The 26,239-nt window shown below is 54.7% G+C and overlaps 1 protein-coding gene across 3 annotated transcripts in view; it reads right to left on the bottom strand.

The window, feature by feature from the left end:
- Positions 1–26,239, bottom strand: part of PDGFRB (platelet derived growth factor receptor beta) — a 65,999-nt gene that overhangs the window by 13,533 nt on the left and 26,227 nt on the right. For 2 of the 3 annotated variants that reach the window (XM_075009341.1, XM_075009343.1), the window contains exons 3-18: positions 23,934–24,230; positions 23,164–23,430; positions 22,091–22,218; positions 20,525–20,699; positions 20,132–20,324; positions 19,717–19,832; positions 18,386–18,512; positions 13,231–13,442; positions 11,297–11,400; positions 10,861–10,993; positions 9,160–9,264; positions 8,536–8,646; positions 6,629–6,782; positions 4,019–4,185; positions 3,612–3,730; positions 2,362–2,484 (exon numbers count right to left, since the gene is read on the bottom strand). In XM_075009341.1, coding sequence (XP_074865442.1) covers positions 2,362–2,484; positions 3,612–3,730; positions 4,019–4,185; positions 6,629–6,782; positions 8,536–8,646; positions 9,160–9,264; positions 10,861–10,993; positions 11,297–11,400; positions 13,231–13,442; positions 18,386–18,512; positions 19,717–19,832; positions 20,132–20,324; positions 20,525–20,699; positions 22,091–22,218; positions 23,164–23,430; positions 23,934–24,230 — 2,531 coding nt within the window. The remainder of the gene's footprint in view (positions 1–2,361; positions 2,485–3,611; positions 3,731–4,018; positions 4,186–6,628; positions 6,783–8,535; positions 8,647–9,159; positions 9,265–10,860; positions 10,994–11,296; positions 11,401–13,230; positions 13,443–18,385; positions 18,513–19,716; positions 19,833–20,131; positions 20,325–20,524; positions 20,700–22,090; positions 22,219–23,163; positions 23,431–23,933; positions 24,231–26,239) is intronic. The other variant, XM_075009344.1, reaches the window with a different exon arrangement.

The following is a 26,239-nucleotide window of genomic DNA, read 5'->3' on the forward strand; positions in this document are numbered from 1 at the left end:
TCTCCCCCAGTTTTGTGTCATCTGCAAACTTGCTGAGGGTGCAACCCAGTCCCTCATCCAGGTCATTAATAAAGATGTTGAATAACACCGGCCTCAGAACCGAGCCTTGCAGCACTCCACTTGAAACAGATCGCCATCCAGATATTGAGCCATTGACCACTACCTGTTGGGCCTGACCACCAAGCCAGCTTTCTATCCATCTTATAGTCCAAGGATCCAATCCATATTTCCTTAACTTATGGACAAGAATGTTGTGGCTCTTGTCTTGCAGTGGCTGCTTCTGGCTTCCAAGCGACTCATCTACAACCTGTCGAGCTCTCTGACTCCATCCTGCCTGCCCAGAAGTGATTCAGCAAGTGGAGCAGAAAGGAACAGACGACCCTGCCTCTATTCCAGTGTGATCTGGTAGCTCAACCCCTGCACAAACACGCAGGATCTAGTTTCTAGCCCCAGTTCTGCCACTGATCTGCTGGATGACCTTGGGCAAGTCCCTTTGTGTCTCTGTACCTATGTTTTCCTACCTGCAAGTGAGGTCACACCAATAATCTCCTTCCTAAAGCTTGCTGAGAGGTGCGGAGGTGAAGAGCTAGGGATTCTTGGTCTTTCCTCAACTCTGCCTGGCATATTGTAATTTAAAACAGAGAGCGCTTTGGAGGATGCTTGTTAGAACCAGGGGCACACTCCCACCTAGAAAGACCCAAATCGCTTTCCTTAAAAGCACTTGCACAGGAGCCTGCAGAAAAGCACTTCCTCTTTCAATGCGGTCTAGTGGTTAGAGCAGGGGCCCGGAAGTCGGAAGATCTGGATCTCATCACCAGCTGTGCAAGAGCCTCACAGTGACGCTCTGGTCACGCAGCTTGGCTTCTTTGAGTCCCAGCCTCTAAATCTGGAGGATGAGTCAGAGCTCCGAACTACACAGGCAGAGAGGGTGAGGTGGGACTGTGTCCCTGGGGTCCCAGATCAAACACCTCTGTCTTCGTGGGGAGCTATTAGTGCTGTTCTCTACGTCTCTGCAGAGGGCTCTAGAAAAAATGTTCATGTGGTTCCCCCAGATGTAAAGGCAGGAGCAAGTGTCACTAGGCCCTGAGCAATGTGTCTGGGGCATACAGCTATATACCCCCAGAAGGGGCAAGGCCTTGAGCAGAAGTGATGGTGCCTGGGGCAGCCACCCTGACTGCGCCACAAAGTTCTCTCTAGTTTTTTCAGTCCATGGGTAGAATCAATTTTGTTCTGTGCACTGAGGCCTGTGCTGAGGCGCACCACCATAGAAACACTGGCTGTGCTGTGCGTGCTCTGCCAATCAGCTGGGCAGCACCTGAATCTCTCCTGGGCGGCCGCGCAAGTGCTCAGCTTACTGGGAATACTGTGCCTGGGGCTCTGGTGGCAATTTAAGGGACCTGGAGCCCTAGATCCTTTAAAATTACCAGGTCCTGGGGCAACTGCCCCCTTTGTCCCTTGCACTGGCAGCCCTAGCCACGGTTTAAAGTAACGGGGAATAAGTGGGGGGGGGCAGAGAGATCTCCCCCTTGTCTCCCTGACTTGAGGGACCATTGCCACCACTTCTACCCCTCCTCCGCGGCTGGCAGAGAGAACTCCCCCCTTATCTAGTCTAACCACCGTGTAAAGCCATGAAGCAAAGCTCGCTGGGGTGTGGGCAGCAAACGGCACTAATAACCCCTAGTCCTGGTTTCCAGACAGGAGAACGTTTGTTGTCAGGCTAATGGACTCTCCACACTGTTGGCGGGATGTGAGGAACTGGGGGCGGGGAGTGGTCTTACTTCCCTGGTGAGGTTGCGTGTGTTTCCTAACGCCCTGCAGCAACCCAAGGTGTGTGCCTCAGTTTCCCTAGGCACAGCAGCAGGGAACAATTGGTGATGGGCGTTTCAGTGTGATGACTTCTCACGCGTAGGCCCGGCCCTTCCAGCTCTTTGTAACCTAGGCAACCAGAGGATACCTTTCTTCCATGGGAAACAAGACAGAGGAGGGGCCTGGCTGGCTGGAATTGGAGCTAGGCCGTCGAGAGGGGCAGTCTTGTCTGCCTGAAGGGGGAGGAAGGAGGGCCGGGACCCAGTGACCCCTCTGGGCCCCTCTCCCCAAGGTAGAGTGTGCTGACGGCTTCTGATTTCTGTGCTGACAAGTCTGTTCTACGCTGTGTCCCTGTTGCCTCATGAACCCTCTGTTCTCCCTGTCGAGTGACAGTGGCATCTGCCTGCGGCTGGGGTGCAGGGCCTGGGGACCCCACTCTCCGTGGCACGGGGTGCGAGGAATCAGGTAAGAGAGATCAGCACCCAGCAGAGTGAGAGGCGCATGCGCCTGGTGGAACAGGGCAGGAAAGGAAGGGGACCTGGGCCCCCGACTCACACTGCCTTTGGAGATGTAGTTGGAATCCCTCATGATATCTCTGGCCAGGCCGAAGTCACAGATCTTCACCAGCTTCCCCTCGCAGATGAGGACGTTCCTCGCTGCCAGGTCTCGGTGCACACACTAGGGGAGGGACAGGGAGACGTTACAAGGGGTGCCCGTCTCACCAGGGCACCATGGAGGTTGCTCTGGTACCTGCACAATGCCTCCCTCCCAGCAGCGAGACTCCGGCGGCTCCTCCGGCCGCACACCCTCACTGACACACGCAGTTGCTCTCTGCTTGAGAGCTGCTTGGCCAGGCTTGTCAAGAGGGCTGGGACATCTGCCTGTCTTGTGGGACCACCAGATATACCCTTTGGGGCTTCTCTCTGTGGCCACGCCCCAGGGATATATGGTTCCTAACCCCCCCTTAGCGCTTCGGTTACACTAACAAGTGGCCTGAGCCCAGCCAGTCGGACGACCCTCGCAGCCCCTGGGAGCTCTGCGTTCCTGGGCACTTCACTCCACGGAAGCATCTGTTTCCAGAGGCCCTAATGTTGCCCCATGAGCATGGCTGAAGCGAGCTCTGCCCCAGCCTAGGGAGAAAAGCGGCAAGTGTGCTCCTGTGGGTAGCTGGCCTGTTGGCACAGCGCTAGCCTGGGGTGAGCACCAGCGGGGATGACAGCCACTGCCAGCCCAGGGGCGAGGTGGGCCTGGCTTTGCGCCCCGCAGGGGGCAGGGCTTAGGACAGGCAGCCCTGCCCCCCGCCGCGCTCCCTCAGTGCCCCACATGGAGTGGGGACTCAGCAGTGCTGGGGCACTTCAGAGGGGCCCAGCTATTTTGGCAGTGACAGCTGACTGAGCTCTGGGCCCCTTTGAAATGCCAGGCTCTGGGGCAGCTGCCCTCTTTGCCCCCCACATCAGTGGGCCTGGCAAGGACACTCAGGCTGGCTCAGAGGAAAGGGCCCCAGGCAGCCCCAGGCCCACCAGGAGAGTGGTTTAAAGGGGCTGGCGGCTGGGATGGCTGTGCTTGGCCTGATCTGAGCCAGCCCTAGTTCAACCTGTCATATGGTCACACAGGCCTCAGGAGGCAGTGAGTAGCTATTCCCTGCACAGACCTGTTCTCTCAAGAGGGAGGCAGCACTGGAGCCTGACTGAAGGTTCAGCAAGTCAAGGGGCCAGGGGTTATGTTGCACACCAAGAAGGAACTTTGATTTCTTCCCCTCCAGAGCTGGCTCTCCTCAAACCCACCAGATGACCCGGCACACGTACGTTTTTGGATGCAAGGAACTCCATTCCATTGGCCACCTGGAAACTAAACCCAACCAGGTCTGTGTAGCTCAGGAGCGGGGACTCGTTTATCAGGGTCGTGCGGTCTGTCCTTTCCGGAGCTGGAGGGATGAAAAAGGCAGGACAGAGGGACACAAACAAGGGCTGTTACCAGGCTCCCACACAGATTTAAACAGGGGTTTGTGTTGGTGGCAACAGAAGTGGCATTTTTTCAGACTTCCACAAAACCTCAGTGAGGGAAAAACTGACAGTGCAGTTCTGGCTCAGCAAACCCTGCGAGGATCAGTTCCCTTCCCAGTCAGCTCCTCAAGCAACTGACACCAGTGACTCTGGCACAACCATCACCTCCCTCTCTTCCACTACGCTGCTGCTTCAGGAACTCCTGTTACCTGAGGGGGAATAGCTGTCCAGCTCATAGGCAGTGCCGTAGTTGGAGGACTCGATATCAGCATACTTGATCTCTCCCTTCATATCTGACATGGGAACATAATCCAGGGAGTCATCTTTGCTCATATCCATGTAACCCCCGTCGCTTTCGACAGAAAAGGAGGTGAGGCTGAAATGGAGAAGCAAAGAAACAGAGCGTGTAGGAGAAAAGTTGGCGTGGATTGCAGATTCAGAGAAGGGCGGCTTCTTCTCAGGGACTCCGGGGATAAAGGGCCAGACTTCCAATAGGCTGGGAGAACCGCACCTGTATCACTGCTCAGGCCTGAGCTGCAGGTGCAAATGCTGAGTCTGCCAGAAGCTCACCCTGACACTGGCATGGCCCCATGTGTCCCTTTTCCACATGCACCTTGGAAAGCTGTTGCTCATTTGAGGTGTGCATAATGGTAGGTACAAATCCGCACGTGCCAAAGGGCGGAAAGCTGACTGAATTTCTGTCTCTCTCTGCAGGAGAAGGGTCACCCCCCCGGGGAGCACTGGTGCATTGGGAAGCACCAGGAAGAGATGTTTCTGCAGACTGAGCTGCCCTCTTCTCTCAGAAGTGGCGGCAGGAGACACACTGAGTTTTTAAAAGCCTTGTCCTGTGATCCGTATGAAACAGTGTGCAAATTTGCCGGCTTACTCTTGTGTGCATGTGTGCAGGCAGGCAGCTGGGCTGTAGCAGAGCAGCCCTTGCCATGACTGCAGCTGCAGCCCACACACCTAGGGTGCTGCTCAGTGACCCATATGGCGGCATTTATACAACTTACAGAGAGACAGGCTGAGTCTTCTCCACAGCATTAGCTGAGTGTCTGCTGGCTTTTAGCTCAGACTCAAAAGGCTCATGCACTAAGCTCCTGAGGTTTCAGGTTTGAGTCCCCCTAGAGGTGGTTATGCAGCTTCAGTCTTTAAATGGTGAATACTAACCAAACTCAAGATTGTGCCTTCAAACCACTAACCATAAGAGATGACAGTTTAATTAGCATTTAATGGGAAGCCAAGCCATGAGCTGCCCTGCCCTATTATTCTGGGCTAGTAAAACCCTCCTCTTCTGTCCCTCTTTCACTCTGCACTACCCAGTACAGAAACAGGCAAGCCTTTTAAATTGGCCTGCTGGCTCCCTATTGGGTAATGTCTTCTCACAGCCCTTCTAGGCCTCTGGAGGACTAGTCTCCTTGATAGCCTGGCCCTGTGCAGGTTTTCCTTAAACAGAGGAGCCCAGAGCCTCAAAGAAATTTAGACTCCAAACTCCAGGGATTACCTTTGAAGACCTGGGCCAGCATGTCAGGAACCAGAGCCTCTAGCAGGTAGCAGAGCTGGCCTGACAGACCTCATCATAGTGTGTAAATACGGTGATGATGCAGATCTAATTAGCTGTTTGCATTTGCTCTAATGGTATCCTCAAACGCAAATAAAGGTGTACAACTGAATGCACAGAGACCTGAGATCTTCCTGTGGACCTACCTGTCTAAATAGTAACTCTCCATTTAGACAGCCCAAATGCAACCAGCATGCAGAACTCTGGGGTTTGGTGCCTGCCCCAACTCCCCTGCAAGAAGCTGTTGTATGCACAAAAGAGCCCACTGTGTTTTCAAAGCCAAGATTTGAAAACGGAGCCCAGATCACTGCTCTTTGTTCGACATTTATTATTGCCTCATCTGACTCGAAATGGAAACAGCAAGAACGTCTGTCAATGTACCGAACTCCTGTCTTGTTTCCCCATCGCTTCTGCATGCTGGGACAAAACACTACTTTGCAACGGCCCCCTGCGATGCCTCTCCCTGCATCTGCACAGACAGTCCCATGCCTCTTAGCAGCAACCAGGCCGTAAGAGGACTGTTTTCCAGCTGCGTTAAGTCTGCTCACTTCAACACAGAGTGCCGCAGCTCCTGCTTTGCAAATGCAGGGCCAAAAGCAGAACGTTCCCGCATCGGGCCCAAAGACCCAGATCCACAAAGGCATTTAGCTTCCTAACTTCCATTGAAAGCAAAGTACTGCAGCTCTGGCTCAGAGGTGAACCATCACCAGCCTTCCCCAGGGCGTGCAAGAGAACGTAATTTTGAGGGTTGTGTGCCGCAGAGAGGACTGGAACCTGCTGCGGCTGACTGGGGTGGCTGCATGTGTAAAGGGACTAGAAGGCAGGGGTGCCAGAAAGGGGGTGAGGGCAGAGACAGAAGGGGCTAGAGGGGGGGAGCGGGGGATGGGATTTTGGGGAGAAGCAGCTGCACAGGAATGGGGCCTTGCGGGGGAAGAGGCAGTGTAGAGGCAAAGCCAGTGTTCTCTGTAAGCTGAGCACTTGGGCGGCCGCCCAGAGAGATTCAGGTGCTGCCCAGCTGATTAGCAGAGTGCCCGCAGCTGGCAGCCTGCATTTCTATTGGTGGTGCACATCTGCACATGCTTCGGTGCACATAAAATTTATTCTACTCATGGATGGAAAAAATTAGAGGGAACCCTGAGCAGGGCCTTGAGGGAAGGGGCAGCAGTGGGGTGGGATGGTTTGAGCACAGTCCCCCCCGCCCCCCAACCCTTTTAGGGACCTTCCACCACTCTTGAGAGGAGTATTGCTTTCAAGGCACCTGTACACTTTGTCCTCTTCGGAAGCATTGCCGTACAGCTCCATCTCTCGCCTCGCCTTCTCCGTGTAGTACTGCAGGAAGGTGTGCTTGTTCCGGAGCAGATAGTCCACGAGGTCTCCGTAGCGGCAATACTCGGTTATGATGTAGATGGGGCCTGTGGGAGAGGTGAACATTTGATTCAGGTGCGGGCTTGGGGCAGCTTCACTGTTTCAAGGCCAGGCCTGCCCTTTTCTCAGCCACAACACCTGGCTGCCAAATGTGACGATTTTCAAGACAATGCAAACTCTTCCTGTCCTGAGTGAGGAAGAAAAGTCTAAAGCTTGAAAACGGTCAGGACCTGAAAGCCTCTCCAAAGTTTAGGTTCTGGGTCAGCTGAGACATTTCATTTCAATTTCAAGCATTTTTCTTTCTTTAATTGAAACCCTGTTTTGATTGACGACGCTGAGCTTAACTTTCAGGAAATCGGAATGTTTCACGGCGAAAATGGCAATAATTTCCACGCCGTTGGTTTCCTTAGCCTTCTTTTCAGTTGAAGACTTTGTCTGACTGGAATTCTTCCTGATAACAGGTTTGGTTTGACAGACTGGCATTCCTAGGACAACTCCTGACTGACTGGACTGCCAACCCCTTTGCTAAGAGGTCACTCGCTGCACGCTCCTACAACTGCTCGTAAGGGGACTCAGGAAGTCCCAGAGAGAGGCTTCTCTCTTCTGACTGTCCCAAGTCCGAGCAAAGCAGGAGAGCAGGCGGGAGCACTGGCTTTTGCATCTGGAGCTCTGCCTCAGCCTCTCTCTCCAGTCACACTACTGGAAGGTTATCAGCTGGTGATCATTTTCCTATGCCTGCTGCTGGAGCAGGGACAGACACACAAGGGGGCGGCGCGAATCTGGCAATTTGCACAGAGTTTTCTCCCATTTGGGCACCAGGTGACTGTATCCTGGCTAAACCCAACCTAGTGACAAGGCTAATGGTTGTGACCTCTAAGCAGGAGGTAATGTTGGGGGCAGCACGGGGAGGGGACAGATACGGTAAACCCTCGATTTAATGGACTAATGGGGGAAGAGGTGTCCGTTAGTGCTGCATGTCCATTAGATCCGAATGTCTATACTGTATGATGATGCACTGACCTTCCCAGCCCATCACTCACACCTGTCCTCTGCCCCGGCTCCTGCCCCATTCTTCCCCTCACAACCCCATCTCCCAATTACCAGGAGAGGAGCTGAGTGCCAGCCTGGCTCCTTCCACCTCCTGCAGCTCTCGGCGCTGCAGTTCCTCCAGCCCCCGGCTCCGAGCCACCCATGGGAAGTTAGAGCATGGCCATCCCCAGCCTGCCAGCGGGCAGCAGCCTCCGACACCATGGCTGCTGCTCAGCACTACTGCAGGCAGTGGTGGCTGGGTGCTGACATGCTCCATGCACATGGGGCTGGGGGAGGAGAGCTCCTGCACCCCGCTGCAGCCCCCACTCCCTCTGGTGTCTCTGGCCCCAGTGGCCCCAGCTGCTGCGGTGGCCCCTCCAGCCCTGGCAGTGCCAGCTGCTCCAGCCTCAGTGGTGATGGCTCTGGTGAGTCTCTGCCATTTATTTGGGGTGGGGAGGTGGCTGGCAGACAGCGTCCGTTATTTCCAAAGTCTGTTATTTCGGGGCCCGTTAAATCGAGGGTTTGCTTTATCAGCTGTGATGAAGGGGGATCATGCCCTGGGGAGGGGACCAGTGTTCCCAGTAAGCTAAGCACTTGGGCGGCCACCCAGGAGAGATTCAGGTGCCACCCGAGTGGTTAGCAGAGCGCCCACAGCCGGCAGCCTGTGTTTCTGCAGGTGGGGCGCACCAGCACATGCCTCGGTGCACACAACACAATTTATTCTGCACACAGATGTTAAAAATTAGAGGGAGGATTGGAGGGGACGGGTACCTCCTTTCGTGCAGGCTCCAAGCAAGTTGACAATGTTTAGGTGAGGCCCCAGGTGGCTCATGATCTTCAGCTCAGACATCAGGGCCTGCTTCTCACTGCTCCGGGCAGTAGCTGTGAAACAGACCCCTTAGTACATCGCAATAAGAACGCGGAGGCGTGAGAGAGGAGCGCACGACCCTGACACATCCCAGCTCTCAGAGAACTGGGGTAACTCAGAGCACCAGGCTGTTGGAGGGAAGTGTGCTCTGAGCATATGGCTGGGAGCTTGCAGCTCCACAGTTCTTATCCAGATGACAATACTGACATTAGTAACTGCCTCGATTTCTGCTTACCTAGTCCTCTGCCTTGTGGACAGACAGTGCTGCTCTGAAAGTAGATCTGTCTGTGCTGGGCAGGGGCCCCAGGGACCAACCCCTGCTAAAGTCCACTGGGAACAAGCAAACCTGAGCCCAGCCTGGGTCAGGCTTGGAGCGGGGAGACAGTGACTGTCCCAGCGGGGGTCTTTGCAGAGAGAGGGAATGTCTCCTGGCAAAGGGAATGAGCAAGGGGGTGAGGGCAGGAAACAGTGCAGGAGAGAATGACAGTGTGGCAGTGAGCGAAGGGGAGAGATGGCAGGAAACTCACACTTGAGCATTTTCACGGCTACTCTCATCATGGACTGCGAATGGCTCAGGCCGTGGGCCGTTGCCTCCACCACTCGGCCGAAGGCGCCAGAACCGAGAGTGCGACCTGCAGCGGAACATTGGGGAGATGCAGAGTTCAGCATCACAGCAGCCCTCCGAGGGCCAGGCAGGAGGAGCCCACGAGGCAGTGGCATGGAAAATGTGTGTCCCTGTGGTGCAAAAACAACAGCCCCCTATATCCCCATAGCAATCCCCTAGGGAAGGGAATGGCAGTAGCTGGTAGTTGTGATGTCTGGCCAGGCGCAGAGGGGCTCCCTTCCCAAGCAGAACTGCAGCTATCGCAGGGGTAGCACTGTTCGACAGCTCCATTCCCACAGAGGTATGTCCTCAGAGATGCTTTTTGCTGCTTGGTTTCCTCCTGACAGAGTTCACAATCATTTTCACAGAGGCCTGCACTCAACTGCCCTCAGACTTCTAATAGGCCCTAGCCCCAGCTCTCTGCTCTCCCAACCACCCCAGGACCTGGGCTACCAGCAGTTTGTGAGCCTGAGGCAAGTCCTGGGTGTTTCCACCCCACCTATGCCCCCTGTGCTCTGTCCCGGCCCTGCTCTCCCAGCTACCCAGGGCAGAGATTCCCGGTGAAGGGCTGGAAGACAATGGGGGATGCTCACATTGTTATTCCCGTAATGGAAGGGGTTCTTTGATACTCCCTGTCGGGTGAGTGCTCCCCGCCTCTGGGGCCCCCTTCTGTGCTGGGAACACTGCTCACATCACCTCCATGCTGCTGAGAGGCTTGTGCTGCAGTGAGGCCTCGGGGAGGAATTCCTGTCCCTGACCTGCACACCAGTGCCCAGGCACAGCGGGCATAGGAGCGTGGCCTGGAGGCAGGGCCACCAGATTGAACAGCCCTGTGGCATGTACCTCACAAGCCTCCCCCCTCACAAGCCACCCACTGAAATCCCCTGAGCGCTCCAAGAGGCACAGGCTCTGGGAGGGAGCTGGAGTTGCTTCCCATGTTGCATCTCTCAGGGCTAAGCATGGGGGTCTGAAACTCCTGGCCTGGGGCCCATCTGCAGCTGGAGCAATCTGGCCTGGGGATCCCAGCAGGACTGTCCGTTACCATTCCCCAAGCCACGCCCCTTCTCACCATTGCCCCTCCCTCTCCTCCCCAAGGTGCCCTGCCCCTGAGGATGTGGCTTCAGGGATTACTGGGGGCGGGGGGGCCCTGAGGTGGGTGGCAGCAGCGGTCGCCTCCCCGCACTTCCCATGGTGGCAGGAGCCGAGACCTCAGCAGGCACACTCGCTCCACCTCCCTGGGGCTCCTGCCACCACGGGAACTTGGGGGGCACTGCTGCACGACACTGCCCCTCCAGGGGTCCCTGAAGCTGTGTCCTGGGGACGTGGTGCCCTGGGGGGTGAGAAGGGGCAGGGCTTGGGGGACGGTAATGGACAGCCCCTCCTCCCAGCCCACTGAGACTCCCTGCCTGGATTGTGCAATTGCTCCAGCCAGCGACAGGCTAAGGGCCTCGCTGGCTGGTGACATACAGAGCCCATGAAAGCACATCTGTCACACACGTCTTGCATGGCTGTCCGGGCAGTCGGGTGCGTATGAGGCATGCGGGATTGGGCCCCATTCTTTCTACGCTTCCTGACCCATGGAGACTCCTGCTGAGCACACGGTTCCCCTGTCAGCTCCCCCTACCTAGCACCAGCTTGTCCCTGGAGAACTCCCAGCTGCAGTCATAGGGCAGCTGCATAGGATCCACGTAGATGTACTCGTGCCCGTCGGAGCTGACCGACTCGATCACCTTCCAGCGGATTTCGTAGCGCGGCTTCTGGAGAAGGGTGCGGAGGGGAGAAGAGAGATCTCAGAGCAGCCTGCAGAGACAGCTGAGCCAGGGACTGCGCTGGGAGCTGTCCCCTGCACCCTCTGCCTCCTACAGCCCTGCAGGGCGATGGCCCTGCTGTGCCTCACCCCGGGGAGGCTGGGTGGCTGTCTGAGCCCGCTGGGCTCCAGCGCAGCACAGCAGAGCTGGAAAAGGGGGAGCCCATGGCAGCACGGCCAGGCCCTTTCAGCACATGCAATCAAAGGAAGGAGACCGCCCCATCTCTGAGTCCCGGGGGGGTGTGGGGCTCACCCTGACCTTACGCCACATGACGATGAAGATCACCAGGACGATGACCATGAGCACCACCACCACAGCCAGGATGGCTAAGATGAGCACCACCTTAAAGGGCAAGGCTGCAACAAGAACCATGTGGGAAACAATCAGATCCCTCCAGCCCGACGCAGCCTGGGCAGCTCAGGGCACCCGCTCGGGGAAACTAGCCAAGACAGCCTGGTCTGAACCACCCCACGCCAAGAGCCCGCCCTGTCTGGTCCCATAAATACCGTCCTGCACGTCAGTTCTCATGGGCCTGGGGCACAGTTTGGTGCTTCTCATCCGGTCCTCAGAAACTGGCAGCAAACAACCCTCAGGCAGACCTGGATGGTGCCCCTGGCTGGCTTTACCAAACGTGTTCACTGACCCAGACCAGCCGGACTCTCCCTTCTCTGCTGGGCTCAGGGTAACCCTGGATGATGTTCCCAGCAGTGGAGCTGACAGCCACCATGGGCCTTGGAGCAAGAGGGGAGGGGACCCAGCACTGTGTCCTAGAAGGGGCGGGGCCAAGGGCAGAAGGACGGGGCCAAGGGCGGTCAGCCCTTAGTGTTGCTCACACCGGGGCGCTGTCCCGCCTCAGAGCCATGTGGAACAGCGGAGTACAGCTGCCACAGCATTTTAAGGAGCCCAGAGTGCCAGGCCCCCATGCAACTGCCCTGTGCCCCCCATCAGAGGGTCTGATTCTCAGAACCTAGAATCAATCCCCGAGGGGCGCGGGGGCAGGGAGGGCTCTCCATTGCACTGCGGGGGGGAAGGAATTAGTGGGGACACTCCAGCCCCTTTGCTGCAGGACAGGCTCCCTGGGGCCAGAGGCTTTTGGAGGCGATTTGACTCCTGGGTGAGAACAGAGCCGTGCGTAGTAGGAGACCATGAGCTCCCGCTCTGTGGGTGCTGGCCCAGCTGAGCCTTCAGCACAGGGTCTTCTGCAGTAGCCTAGGCTCAGCCCTGAGTGCGTGGCTCCCTCTAGTGCCTGCAGCCTGGATAACAAGGGCTAACATGAGTGCTGGGCAAATACACTAAGGGCAATTGTCTGCTTGTTATCTGCTCGCGCCCAACACCCTGCTCTCCTCTGCCCTGGATGCCAGGGGGTCTGGCGCTGGCATATCCACCCCCCACTCCCAGGTTCTACTGCTCAGTGTCGGGACAGAGGGTTGTGCGGAGCCAGGGGCATTTAAACTTTACCCTTCGGGGACAGACTCCAAAGCAGGAGGCAGGAGCCCCAGGAAGACCCGCCAGGAGAGGGAGGAACAGGGCTATTTTATCCAGACAGGCAAAGCATGTGCATACCAGACACTGAAGTTGCCTCATGCAGATGGCACAAGCTGTTGGCCACAGACAGGAACATCCTTAGGATTTCTGGGGCCCTATGCAGTATTATGAAACAGTGCCCCTCTGCCCAATGGCAGCCGGCAGAGGGGAGCAATTATTTTGAGATGAGCTTTTATAATCCTCAGGAACACATTAATGAAATATTTGAACATAAATTTTAAATGAAGCTCCTGTTGACTCACACAGTACATTCAGAAACCGGCAGTCTGTACCTGGGATCGGCAAATAAATGGCCTCGTTACTGCTTGAAGGAATGGTTCAATGTTCTGCTAACAACTCTGGCCGGCTTTTCCCACTCCTGACTAGCTCCTTCTCAAGGGAGCCAAGCCACAGAGCAGGGAGAAGGAAGAGGCAGGTGGGTGGACGTAAAGACCCAGCAGTGCCCCAGATTTTCCGGTGCTCTACGCAGCTGCGTATTCTGCATATGGATGAGGACGGTTTTGGTCACATCCAACGGGCACCAAAGGCTCCAGCTATGCTGCTCCAGCAGCAGAGGTGGAAGGCTGCAGACACCAGGGACAGCATAGTCCCCCAGCCTGGACTAAGCTTCCAGCACACAGCACTGAGACCTGCAGACTCACCATGCGGGACCAGGGTGATGTCCTGATAATTACTGCCCAGGAGGTTCTGCACGGAGCATCTGATGAGCTGCGGCTTGTCCACCTGGCGCAGCCGCAGCCTGCTGTTCACATGGTAAACCTTCAGCGTCTCGTGGTACAGGGTACTGGTCTGCAGGTCTATCTCCTCCGAGTCGTTCCCCAGCAGCTGGGTGGGCTGCTCTTGGGTGCCGCACCTTCCAGGTGGAAAAGCCAGATATGGGAGACAATCCTGGGTGCCCGACACTGCCGGATGCTGTATTTAGACCAGGGGCTAGAGGGGACTAGGGGAGCCACATTCTGTTTCTGCTCTCTGTGACCCTCCCAGTGCCCTGCACATGCTTGAGGGCAACAGCTCGTTCCCCAGTGAGCTTCCCAGCCCCTGACTTCCCTGTCGCTCTGTCCCTACTGAAACAGCCAGCGCAGACCCCTTGGTTTGTTAGAATCTCTTGAACCATCACTGATGAGCTGGGGGGATGCTAAGGGGGCTCAGGCAGGCCCCATCTCAGTTTCTGTTCCAAGGCAGCTATTCCAGCCCTTTGCCCGGTGAGCAGCAAGTGATACAAGCTAACTGCAAGGGCTGGTGGGAACAAACCGCCGGAGTCCACTTCCCACAGCACAGCTCCGAGCTCTGCTGCACCGTTAATGGAGCTTTAAAACAGGGCACGGCTGCAGCAAACACTGCTTTTTGTGGGTCCCAGGAGAAATAATAGAGGGCGTTGGAAAAGAAAAACGGGAGATTCAGCAGCATTCCTTGGAAGCTGGGCACCGGCACGGCCACTCAGGAGATCCCAATACCACTGCTCAGCGGCACATCCACAGCTAGGTTTGGCTGGTGGTGCGTATTCACACATGCCGGGCTGCACATAAAAATCAGTCCGCACTTGGATGGGAAAGACAGCAGCGGTTTCCAACCTTTTCCAGAGGGGGACCCACTTTGACAATTCAGGAAGACTTGGTGGCCCAAGACAATTCAAAACTGGCAGGTGGGTGGGGGGCAGAGCTGTAAGTGGCTAATTTTGTGCCTGAGGCAAGAATATAAAATTGTGCCCCCTCCTGTTTATATAGTCATAGTGGTTATTTCATAGAAAAGGAGAAATACATTACTATAATATCAGAGGGGTAGCCGTGTTAGTCTGGATCTGTAACAGCAACGAAGGGTCCTGTGGCACCTTACAGACTAACAGAAAAGTTTTGAGCATGAGCTTTTGTGAGCACAGACTCACTTCATCAGATGCTGGTCCAGCATCTGATGAAGTGAGTCTTTGCTCACAAAAACTCATGCTCAAAACTTCTCTGTTAGTCTATAAGGTGCCACAGGACCCATCGTTGCTACTACTATAATAGTAACGCTACATTTACTATAGTTAGAGTTGTGGTGGTGGAAAGACACTCATCCCCAGACTGCTCCCCCCAGCTCAAACCCCACAGTCAGGGGCTTGGGGAGTCACACGCAGAGGCTGAAGGGGGATAGGGGAGGCACAGGCACCCCCACGGCTAGAAGCTGGCTGGGGCATGGAGCTCCAGCTGGCATCACCAGCTGCCCAGATGTGGGGGGACCCCCGACTCCTGTAGCTGGAAGCTGGCTGGGGCGCTAAGCCCTGGGCAGGCAGTGCCAGCTGCAGAACCCCTAGCTGGGTGCAGGGAGGATCCCCAACCCCCACAGCTGGAAGCTGGCTGGGGTGCTGACTCCACTGGGTGCTGAGGGGACCCCTGGACCAGCAGCACCAGCCAGGGAACCCCAGCTGTGTGCAGGGGACTCCTGACTGGAAGCTGGTGGGAGTGCAGCCCAGACAGGCTCTCAACCCCTAGGCCCAGGCTTCAGCCTGCCAACCCCCTCCCTCCACCTACTTCACCTGAGTTGGGCACTGCTCCTTGGGCTCCTGAGCTCTCTGCCCTATACCTTTTTCACATGCAGGGGGTGAAGCACTGAAATGGTACTAATTTAACTGATTGGTTTAACTGCCAGACAGCTGTTAAACCAATTAAGAAGTTGAAGTACCATTTCAATGTGAACAGCTTCATAAGAGCCACCTGGGGAGCCGCCCAGCCTGGCCTGTGACCCTTTTTGCATGTAATGGCCATCTGTGTTTGGGAAACCCTGGATTGGAGGGAACTTTGTTGAGGACTGGTGAGACTGCGCTAGACCGTAGCCATATTAAACAGGCCCAAGATCAGCTCCTAAATGACTTGATTCATCTGTGCTATGACTGCTGCCTGTCTCATTGGCCAACAGCCTCGCAACATTTCCCCCATCTGCCTGCCCCTGTTCACCTGCTGTCTCTTGGCTTATACCTAAACTACTGGGAAGGGACTCCTCCGTGCTGTGTCTGTACCCCCTCTGCAAGGCGGATCCTTGTGGGGGCTGGTACTGCTAGGCACTATGGTCATATAAATGAAAAACCAGATGTCCATCTCCTAGCAGAGGTCTAAACTCCTTCAGGGCTGAGATCATGCAGCACTAAATAAACACACAGCTGCACCAATTATGCATAAGAACGTAAGAATGGCCATACTGGGTCAGACCAAAGGTCCATCTAGCCCAGTATCCTGTCTGCCGACAGTAGCCAATGCCAGGTGCCCCAGAGGAGGTGAACCGAAGACAATGACCAAGCAATTTGTCTCCTGCCATCCATCTCCCGCCTTCGACAAAAGGCTAGTCACCATACCTTACCCCTTGCTAATAGCCATCTATGGACCTAACCTCCAAATATTTATCGAGCTCTTTTTTTAAACTCTGTTAGTCCTGGCCTTCACAGAGTCCTCTGGTAAGGAGTTCCACAGGTTGACTGTGCGCTGCGTGAAGAAAAACTTTCTTTTATTTGTTTTGAAACTGCTACCCATTAATTTCATTTGCTGTCCTCTAGTTTTTATATTATAGGAACAAGCAAATAACTTTTCTGTATTCACTTTCTCCGTACCATTCATGATTTTATACACCTCTATCATATCGTCCCTCAGTCTCCTCTTTTCTAGACTGAAAAGTCCCAGTCTCTCTAGCCTCACCTCATATGGGACCCTTTCCAAACCCTTAATCATTTTAGTTGCCCTTTTCTGAACCTTTTCTAACGCCAATATATCTTTTTTGAGGTGAGGAGACCACATCTGCACGCAGTACTCAAGATGTGGGCGTACCATAGTTTTATATAGGGGAAGTAAGATATTCTTCATCTTATTTTCTATCCCTTTTTTAATTATTCCTAACATCCTATTTGCTTTACTGACTGCCACTGCACACTGTGTGGATGTTTTCAGAGAACTATCAACTACAATTCCAAAGATCCCTTTCCTGATCTGTTGTAGCTAAATTTGCCCCCATCATATTGTATGTATAATTGGAGTTATTTTTTCCAATGTGCATTACCTTACACTTACCCACATTAAATTTCATTTGCCATTTTGCCACCCAATCACTCAGTTTGCTGAGATCTTTTTGAAGTTCTTCACAGTCTGCTTTGGTTTTGACTATCCTGAACAGTTTGGTGTCATCTGCAAACTTTGCCACCTCACTGCTTACCCCTTTCTCTAGATCATTGACAAATAAGTTGAACAAGATTGATCCCAGGACTGATCCTTGGGGAACGCCACTAGTTACCCCCTTCCACTGTGAAAATTTACCATTTATTCCTACCCTTTGTTTCCTGTCTTTTAACCAGTTCTCAATCCATGAAAGGAGCTTTCCTCCTATCCCATGACCACCTAACTTACATAAGAGCCTTTGGTGAGGGACTGTGTCAAAGGCTTTCTGGAAATCTAAGTATACTATGTCTACTGGATCACCCCGTCCGCATGCTTGTTAACCCCTTCAAAGAACTCTAATGGATTAGTAAGCCACGACTTCCCTTTACAGAAACCATGTTGACTTTTGCTCAACAAATCATGTTCCTCTACGTGTCTGACAATTTTATTCTTTACTATTGTTTCTACTAATTTGCCCGGTACTGACGTTAGACTTATCGGTCTATAATTGCTAGGGTCTCCTTTAGAGCCCTTTTTAAATATTGGTGTTACATTAGCTGTCTTCCAATCATTGAGTACAGAAGCTGATTTAAAGGATAGGTTACAAACCACCGTTTATAGTTCCACAATTTCACATTTGAGTTCTTTCAGAACCCTTGGGTGAATACCATCCGGTCCCGGAGACTTGTGACTGTTTAGCTTATCAATTAGTTCCAAAACCTCCTCTAATGACACTTCAATCTGGGACAGTTCCTCAGATTTGTCACCTATAAAGGACGGCTCAGATTTGGGAATCTCTCTAACATCCTCAGCCATGAAGACTGAAGCAAAGAAATCATTTAGTTTTTCCGCAATGGCATTACTTTCCTTGATTGCTCCTTTTATGTCTCTATTGTCCAGGGGCCCCACTGCTTTTTTAGCAGGCTTCCTGCTTCTAATGTACTTAAAAAACATTTTACTATTGTTTTTTGAATTTATGACTAACTGTTCCTCAAAATCTTTTTTGGCTTTTCTTATTACATTTTTACATTTAATTTGGCAGTGTTTATGTTCCTTTCTATTTTGATCACTAGGATCTGACTTCCACTTTTTAAAAGATGCCTTTTTATCTCTCACTGCCTCTTTTACATAGTTGTTAAGCCATGGTGGCTCTTTTTTAGGCCTCTTACTGTGTTTTTTAATTTGGAGTATACATTTAAGTTGGGCCTCTAATATGGTATCTTTGAAAAGTTTCCACGCAGCTTGCAGGGATTTTACTCTAGTTACTCTACCTTTTAATTTCTGCTTAACTAACCTCCTTATTTTTGTGTAATTCCCCTTTTTGAAATTAAATACCACAGTCTAACACTCTGGTATTTAATTTCAAAAAGGGGAATTACACAAAAATGAGGAGGTTAGTTAAGCAGAAATTAAAAGGTAGAGTAACTAGAGTAAAATCCCTGCAAGCTGCATGGAAACTTTTCAAAGATGCAATAAAATTCAGTCCTGGTTTTTCCCAGCCAGATACAGGGTACGCGCTCTGAGCATGGGGCAGGCAATACCCCTCGATGTCCAGTTCCCCACTTCTCATAGCAGGGGGGCATGACAGGGCAGCTACGGGGAAGGGGACACCCAGCACCACTGTCAGTCGAGGCAGAGCTGGGAAGGGAAAGCACGCTGGGGGTCACCAGGCCCCACTCACCCTTTGATGTTGCTGCAGGTGAACCAGCTCAGCTGTGGCTCAGGCATCCCTTCCGTGAAGCACGTGACTGTCTGCTCCCCGCTGCTGACATTCCTGTTCTCCTTCAGCTGCAGCACGCTGGCCGGCACTGGGAAGGGAGAAGAGAGTCAGCCATTTGCTTTGCCCACAGGAGGGGAGCGACGGTCCTGCAATGGGGAGAGGGGGGCAGCTGGCCTGGCTGGAGGGCAGAATGCCCCGTGAGTGGAGCCACACGAGGTCTCACAGCACCAAGTGCACTTGGAGGGGTGGGGGAGGGACTGGTGGGAACAGTCCATGCTGGCAACCGGCATGAAGTGAGTAACCACCCTGCAGCGGGTGGAGGAGAGGCCTGGGCTGGTTGTATGCACAGCCACAGTGCTTTCAGCAACAGCCATGCAATTTTAGGGCCCCAGCTGGTGGCTGGAGGAGGAGCAGATCTCCTCCCTGAATTCCTCTGCTGGAGGCAGAACGTGAGGTGCCGCAGCGGGGCAGAGGGTAGGTCACCCTCCCACGCTGCCCTGGTAGCTGGTAGGGAACTGGCAGCCAACTCTCCTCTACCTCGGGTGGGCAGAGATTGAGCCAGTGTAAGTGAGGTCAGCTCCGCTCTGCTGGGTCTGCTAGGCCTGCATCCATGTCACTATGGGTTCACAAGCCACGGGGGGTACAAATGGCTGGGAGAGCGGGAGGGATGTTGAGATTTTTCCAGTGATTTTTAAAAGGCTTTTTGAGCAAAGTGAACATATGGTTTTGGAAAAGCATTTCTGGAATTCTGAAAGTTGGGAAAATTTGATTGAAAATAGTTATGAAAACGAACAATCTTTTGCGAGTCTGGTTTTTCATAGAAAATCTATAATAATTCCTGGGGAATTAAAAAATCCAAACCCCAAATCAGAAAAAAAAAAAACCTACAAATTTCCTCCCCCAAAATTTCCTGCAAAAAACAACAGGCATCTTCTGACCCATTTTAGGCGGGAAGACAGACAGGCGGCATAATGCTCACTGCCACCTGACGGACCACATGGGAAGCTTCCATCTGCCTTCAGTTGTTTGTTGTACGCACACAGCAATAGCATTGCTGTGTTTCAACAGACAACAGTGCCAATCCTTTTCCTAGTGCGGAGCCGTGGTCTGCTTCCTGCAGCATGTCGAGTGAGGGTGTTGTCTGTGTCCGTCTGTTCTTCTGAGAGCAATGACCCCATGGGGCAGCAGTCTGAGCTGCTGAGTCTTTGTGTCCCACTGTGAATTGCGGAGGGAGTTGCTAGAACCCTGTCTAACACCCGCTGTATCAAAGGCCAGTGGCGCTGCCTCCTCACCATTAATTTGCAGGTGGAAGGACAGCTCCTGAGTGTCATCCTCATGGAACGCCCGGACGGTGTAGAGTCCCCCTTCTTTCTGCTTCACCCGTACCAGGGTCAGAATGGTTTGATACCTGGAGGGAAAAGGATTCCACACAGTGAAGATGGGAAGATGCTCCCTGGTGCCCAAGAGGCGGAGTGGGGTGCTTCACTCCCAGGCAGCCGAGCCCTGAGGCTTGCACAGGAATCACACAGCAAATAATCGAGTCAGGGTTAGTGTGAAGAACGTCATGCTGCGTAGACTGCTAGTGCTGGTGGCACACTGAGAATTCCCATCCTGCTCCACTCCAAATGGGAGCGGCTCTCTCACTGGGCCCTAGCCACAGCTGTCTGCGGCCTGCGGGGCATGTCCCACCCACAGGAGCCTCCTCACCTGGTCTCTGACAAGATCCTGCTGGTGAGGGTGAATTCGCTGCTGTTCCCCACTGTCAGGGTTTTGTTGTCTTTCAGCCACACGATGGTTGGCAGTGGATAGGCCTCAATCTCCACCTGGAGGATGTGGCTCTTGTGCACCTCAGCCAGCTCGATGTCATTCAGACTGGTGTGGATCCTCACAAAGCCGTGCTCTGCAGAGGGTCAGAAGGGAGCAGGATCAGCACCTCCCTCTTGAGCGAAGAGGCCCAGCCCTCGAGCTGAGGCCTGTAGCACCCCTTCTCCCCCCGGAGAGGAGAAGGTCTGGGGTGGGGGAAAGGGTGATGCCAGACCTGGGTGGCACGGGCAGAGAAAGGAGACAGAGCTAGCTGACCCTGAGCATGTGACAACGCACCAATCACACTGATCTCAATGTCCTTCCTGTCCGTATTCTGGTGGTAGACCTCAGAGACGTGGCAGCTGTAGACGCCCGCGTCCTCCAGCTCTGCGTTCTGGATGGTTACGATGGAGCGGATGTCATGGCTGGATCCGGGCAAGAATTCTGTCACCGGCGTCATGGCCTTACCCGCCTGCGCAGGGGAGAGAGGAGACACCCCGGCCTGGGAGATCAGAGCTCTACAGGGATGAGATTGTGTGGCTCACACAGCCGAGGCAGTGCAGGCCCGTGGCCTTCTCCAGCTGCACAACTCACTACAGGGTCAGCCATGACTGGGGCTCTGGCCGTGCCTCAGGGCTGGGGCTCCAGGGGCTGGAACACCAGATGACACTCCCTTAGGATGTCACCAGCCCTGCTTCTTAGGCACCGACAGGGTTACTCTTCCCCCGGGGTGGGGAGCATCGTAAGGGCAGAACAGCTCTCCCACCAAGCCTGGGCTCCAGGGAGCAGCACCTCCCCGCTGCTCTCCCTCCTGTCTTTGTTGGCTTGACCTGAGCCCTGCATTGCTTCCACAGACACAGCAGCCCCAGCCAGCTGGGAGAAGGAGCAGCACAGCAGACCTAGGCCCCACAGAGGGAGGATGGTTTAGGGCACCAGCCTTGGACTTAGGACAACTGGGTTCAGCCCCCTGCTTGCCACATCAGTAGCCTTGCACAGGCCAGGTAGTCACTCCATGCCTCAGTTTCCCACCTGTCAAAAAGGAATCATGGCACTTCCTTACCTCCCAGGAGGGTTAACAACCGTGAGACCATCAGGTAAGTACGTGTCTCAGACAGAGGCTGTGACCTCACAAGTTGGAGGTACAATGGTCTTGCCGGGCCAGCTACACCCCACCTTCCAGGCAGCCAGGGCTGTGAGGTCACAGTCCCAGAGCTTCCTCTAATTTGTTCCCCTCTGTGGGTGGAATAAACGTTGCTTTTTGCACCAAGGCAGGTGCAGATGTGCACCGCCAATAGGAATGCAGGCAGGCAGCTGTGGGGGGCTGTGGGCGCTCTGCTGAGCGGAACTTGAATCTCTCCTGGGCAGCTGCCCAAGCGCTCAGCTTACAGGGAACACTGCTCCCAGCTGCTGTTGGGAACCCTGTGGGGTATCTCGTCCCTCTTGGGCTTGGTGATGGACGTGTGATGGCCTCATGCACCAGAGCCCGACAGCAATTCAAACCCTGAGAGCAGCTCTCTTGGCCAATGCGCCAAAGCCTGAACTGGTTGCATGAGTCACTTGAACTAAGGGGCCAAGGCCCTCGAGCTGAGGCCTGTAGGAGACAGGCAGTGAGGGAGACATGCAACATGCTGTGAGTGGCAGGTGGCCAGATGCCAGCTGGGCGCTGCCTGGGGGTGCCACGTCCCGGGGTACTGCCACGAAGCAGGCTGCCCTGTTGGACCCCACTGTGCGCCTCTGGGCCAGGATGCAGACATGGCTGGGAAGGGAACACACGCCGTGGGTCGCCAGGCCCCCCTCATCCTTTGACGTTGCTCGAGGGAAGGGGCTGCCAGTTGGCGACAGAGCATGTACCACGGCACTCACCTCCTGGCGAGGGTAAAACCAGCTGAAATCGACCACTTCGTTGCCGCTCACAGTGCACATCACGGTGATGTTTTCGCCTCGTTTCACCATGGTCTGCACTGCGCTGATGGAAACGTTCAGGGAGGAGACTAGAGAGGAGGGAGTGACACAGCCAGGGGTGAATCAGTGCTCGGGAGAGACAAACCCCAGGGACTGGTATGCTGGGATCCTGCCTACCCCACTGACTGCTGCCACCTTCTTGCTTCCTTGTGTTCCCCTGTCAGCCTGTTATCATCTACCTGGTGTCTCTTGTCTCTGCTGAGCCTATAGGCTCTCCAGGGCAGAGACAGCCCCTTTGGTCTAGGGCTGTGCAGTGCCCAATGATACAGGGCTCTGACCAGTAGACTTTACCGCAAATACAAACGAGCAGCCGAGTCCAATGGCAAAGCGTCCCATGCTGTGAGCTGCGCTCTGGAGTGGGGACGGCAACGTGATCGTAAAGCGATTCCGGGGAGCCCGACGGAATTCTGCGGGGAAGGGTGGAATCCACCATGGCTCCAACGTGCTCCCCCTGGGGCTCACTTCAGTGCCTGATCAGCTTCCCCAGGGGCTGGAGCTGCAGGCTGAGCAGGGACGGGTGCATGGGCCCAGATGGAACACTAGGTCCATCGTTTGAGCGGCTCTGTACAGGAAGGATGGGGGGTCTGCAGTCCCAAGGGGAGAGGAGAGACCTGACTGAGCCCGCGGATCTGGATTCTGCTCCTGGGCAAGCTCCTGATGGCAAGACAAATGGGGAGCCATTGGGGTAAGTGAGGGCAAAACGTAGCCCAGAGCAAGCAGTGCCCGAATCCTCTGTCACCCAAGAGAGTCGGGGTGTCCAGCAGGGCCACTCCCTAGCAGACCACCACCCTGGGAACTCCCCACAGCGCAGCACCAGCTTCACCCAGGGAGGAGCTGGATGCTTTCCGCCTTGGAGGCCACATGCTAGGATGAGGCAGGGAGTCTATTTCACCTGGACAGAGGTTGCAGCTTAGACAGACCTGCCCCAGCCCCTCTGAGCCACCCCACCAGGGCAGCTCCATAGGGTGGCTCACCCTGGATTCTGTAGATATAATACGGGTCGGAGTCCACCTCGTGCTCTCCCAGCGTTGCCCTGCAGATGTAGGTCTTGTCCTCGAAGAAACCCCTGAAACCTTGCTGCTGGTCATAGACTGCGGCAATGGGGATATTGACCTTCTTCTCGTAGAGAGTCACGTTGGCGTGGGGGTCGGTCACGCGGCACGGGATGGTGGCCTCGCTGGAGCTGCTGATGAAGATGAAAGAGTCCTCGGAGGTGGTGGGGAGGAAGACCAAGGAGGGGTCTGCAGAACAGACAGGAGGAAGGAGACAGACAGCAGAAGAATTGGCTTTGTAGCCCAGCTAGCCCCGGGAGGGAACAGCACCTCTGCTTGGAGACGCACACTCTGAGCTCCGGGGGCGTTTCCTCCACTTCTCCAGAAGCTGCCGGGGTTATAGCTAGGAACACGTGCAGCCAAGGCCGTGTGCTCGGTCAGGTGAGTTTCACTCACTTTTTCTTTCCCAGGATCCTCCCCCACCTGGGGCCCTTAACCTGGGCCACTGAATTTCTAACAGTCTGCACCATGCCCCCGTGCTGGGGGAAGAGGCTTTGGGGCATGTCCATACAGCCCTGTGACTCCAGACTCCCATGGGGGTCACTTACTTCCTGTCATTGCCCCAGGCCTACTGCTAGAGCACAGAAACCCCTCCCTTTATCACTGCCAGGGAGAGGGGCAATCAAATTCAGCCCCACCCTTCCACTGGCTTCCACCCACCCGAGATGGAGGGTGGGTGCTCTGTCCCCTACCCGGCACAAAGACATAGACAGCCTTCCTCTCCGCAGGCTTCTGGCTCTGGGAGTGGTTGTAGGTGCAGACGTACTCCCCCGTGTCGAGGCCTGTCACGTTCCAGAGCGTGAGCGTGCTGGTGAAGGCGCCGTCTCTCCACTCAGCTGACGTGGCTATGGGCTGCATCTCCCGTTCCCAGACCACCTCGGCCTCTCCCGAGCACATCAGGGAGAAGTTGCTCAAGAGACTGAGGGTGACTTCGGGGTCGCTGGGTGAAATGTGCAGCTTGCTGCTTCCGGATGTCGCGGCTGGCAGACCTAGGAGAGCAGGCGGGGTCAGTCGGGGGGCGGTCAACAGAGCCAGTGAGCTCAGAGGGGGCTGGATCAGGACCTAGCATGGCAGTGTCAGATTTGTCAGGTTAGGTAACCAGCTGTGGCTTTCAGGAATGAGCCCACTGAGCCTGGGAGTTGCACAGCAGCATGGGCACAGCCACCGCTGGCTTTGCAGCAACTGTGAAACATGCCCTCCTGCTGCCGCCACTCTCCCTGGGGCTTTCAGAACTGACCAGGGTTTTTAGACACACAACTCTCATTTGTCTGAGTGAGAGAAGCTGGCAAAAGCCTCCAGCTGGCTTTGGAATCCTCACCCTACCCATTCACATTCTGAATGGACCCCATGTGCCTGCATGCACAGGCCTGTCATCCGTCACAGCATCAGCATGAACACTCTCCTCATTACACTCTTCGGGGCAGTGGTTCCCAACCTTTTCACTAATGCAGACCCCCATCAAAGCCCCTTCTATTTTCTATGATCATTTTATTTATCATTTTTCATGGACCCCATGCAATACTGTCACAGATGGTTGGGAACCACTGCTTTAATGCATTCAGCCTCACAACGACACTAGGGGTGGGTAAATTTTATTACCTCCCATTTACAGATGGGTAAACTGAGGCTTAGCATAATTAAGAGATGGGGCAAAGTCACCACTGGTGTATGTGATTAAGCTAGGATCAGAACCCAGCTGCTGCTGATGCCTAGTTCGGTGTGATTTCTAAATGACCATCTTCCACACTTGCAAGGAAAGGGTGCATGGGGTTGTAGCGCTCAGTTTGCACATGCAAATTTAGGATGCAAAGGTACAGCCAGTGAGTGCGCCAACTGTCCAAGTCAGGGTGACATCAGCCTTTGAAAACTTGGCCACTAGAAGTTAGTGCCCTAAGCCAAGCTCGCCATCTTACGATGTGATGCCATTACACCTGCCCTGGGGATCTTGGAGGAGGGTCTTCTGAGGTGGAGAGTACTGTGAGAATCTGCCAGGTGGCAGTCTGAGGGTCCCTCGCCGATTGCTGATAATCATCCTCCCAGAAATGCTGAGTCCAAGAGCTGCATGTAGAGCCAACAGTGCACAAGGGTGTCACAGAAATGACCCCGGCTCTGCTGCAGTTTCTCTCCTCACTGGAGGTCTCCCATACACATTCTGAAGGCCTGGAAGGATGGTGCATTAGCGGTGACAGGTGGACTGCTAGGACACTCCCTCCCTGCTGGCTCAGTTCCCATGGAGGCGTGTGGGAAGACACATGGATGAGGGCAGACCACAATGGTTTTTAATTAAAAAGAAGCAAAAATAAACTTTCCAGGAAATCCTTCGGAAGCGATACGGAAGGCCACATCTTCCTGAATTGCTTCCTGTGTCATTTCCTGGCAGCTTTTCCTTGTGGCCGGCTTCCTCGCTGCACTCGCTGCTCAGACTTTCTGTACACGCGTGTGATGGGTGGAAGGAGCAGCCTGGAACTGGGGGGCACACGCAGTATTCCACTTGGCCCCTTGCCCCCCAGCTCGCACCAGCAGGAGGGGCACAGCTGAGGAGAGGTCCCTGGCTGAGCTACAAGCAACTCACCTGCCCAGGGCAGGGAAGGGAGAGAGCACCTTGGAAGCCAAGTTTTTGCACTATTGTGTGTGTGCCTGAACGGACCATCCAATGAGCCTGGGAAGCTGAAGCAGATGAATCTGGGGGCAACTGCTCCATCCCCTGTCTGCTCTGGCAGCAGAGTCCTGCCTCTGCTTCTCAGACTTATTCATCCTTAGCAGAACTGGCCTGGTGGGGCCTGGCCATTGGGGATGCCCCAAGGCAGTACACTGACAGTGGGGACCAGATGGTGGGCGGGACCCAAGACGTAAAACTGACAGCAAGGCCGGGCCGGTGGGCGGGGCCAAGGCATATCGCCAACAGCAGGGCCTGGCCTGTGGGCGGGGCCCAAGGGAGCACACTGACAGCAGAGCCCCGCAGGTGGATGCAGTCAATTGGAGCGTGGGGTCCTGAGGG

This window comes from Carettochelys insculpta, chromosome 15 (genome assembly GCF_033958435.1).
Source record: "Carettochelys insculpta isolate YL-2023 chromosome 15, ASM3395843v1, whole genome shotgun sequence".
In the NCBI taxonomy this organism is placed as follows: Eukaryota; Metazoa; Chordata; order Testudines; family Carettochelyidae; genus Carettochelys; species Carettochelys insculpta.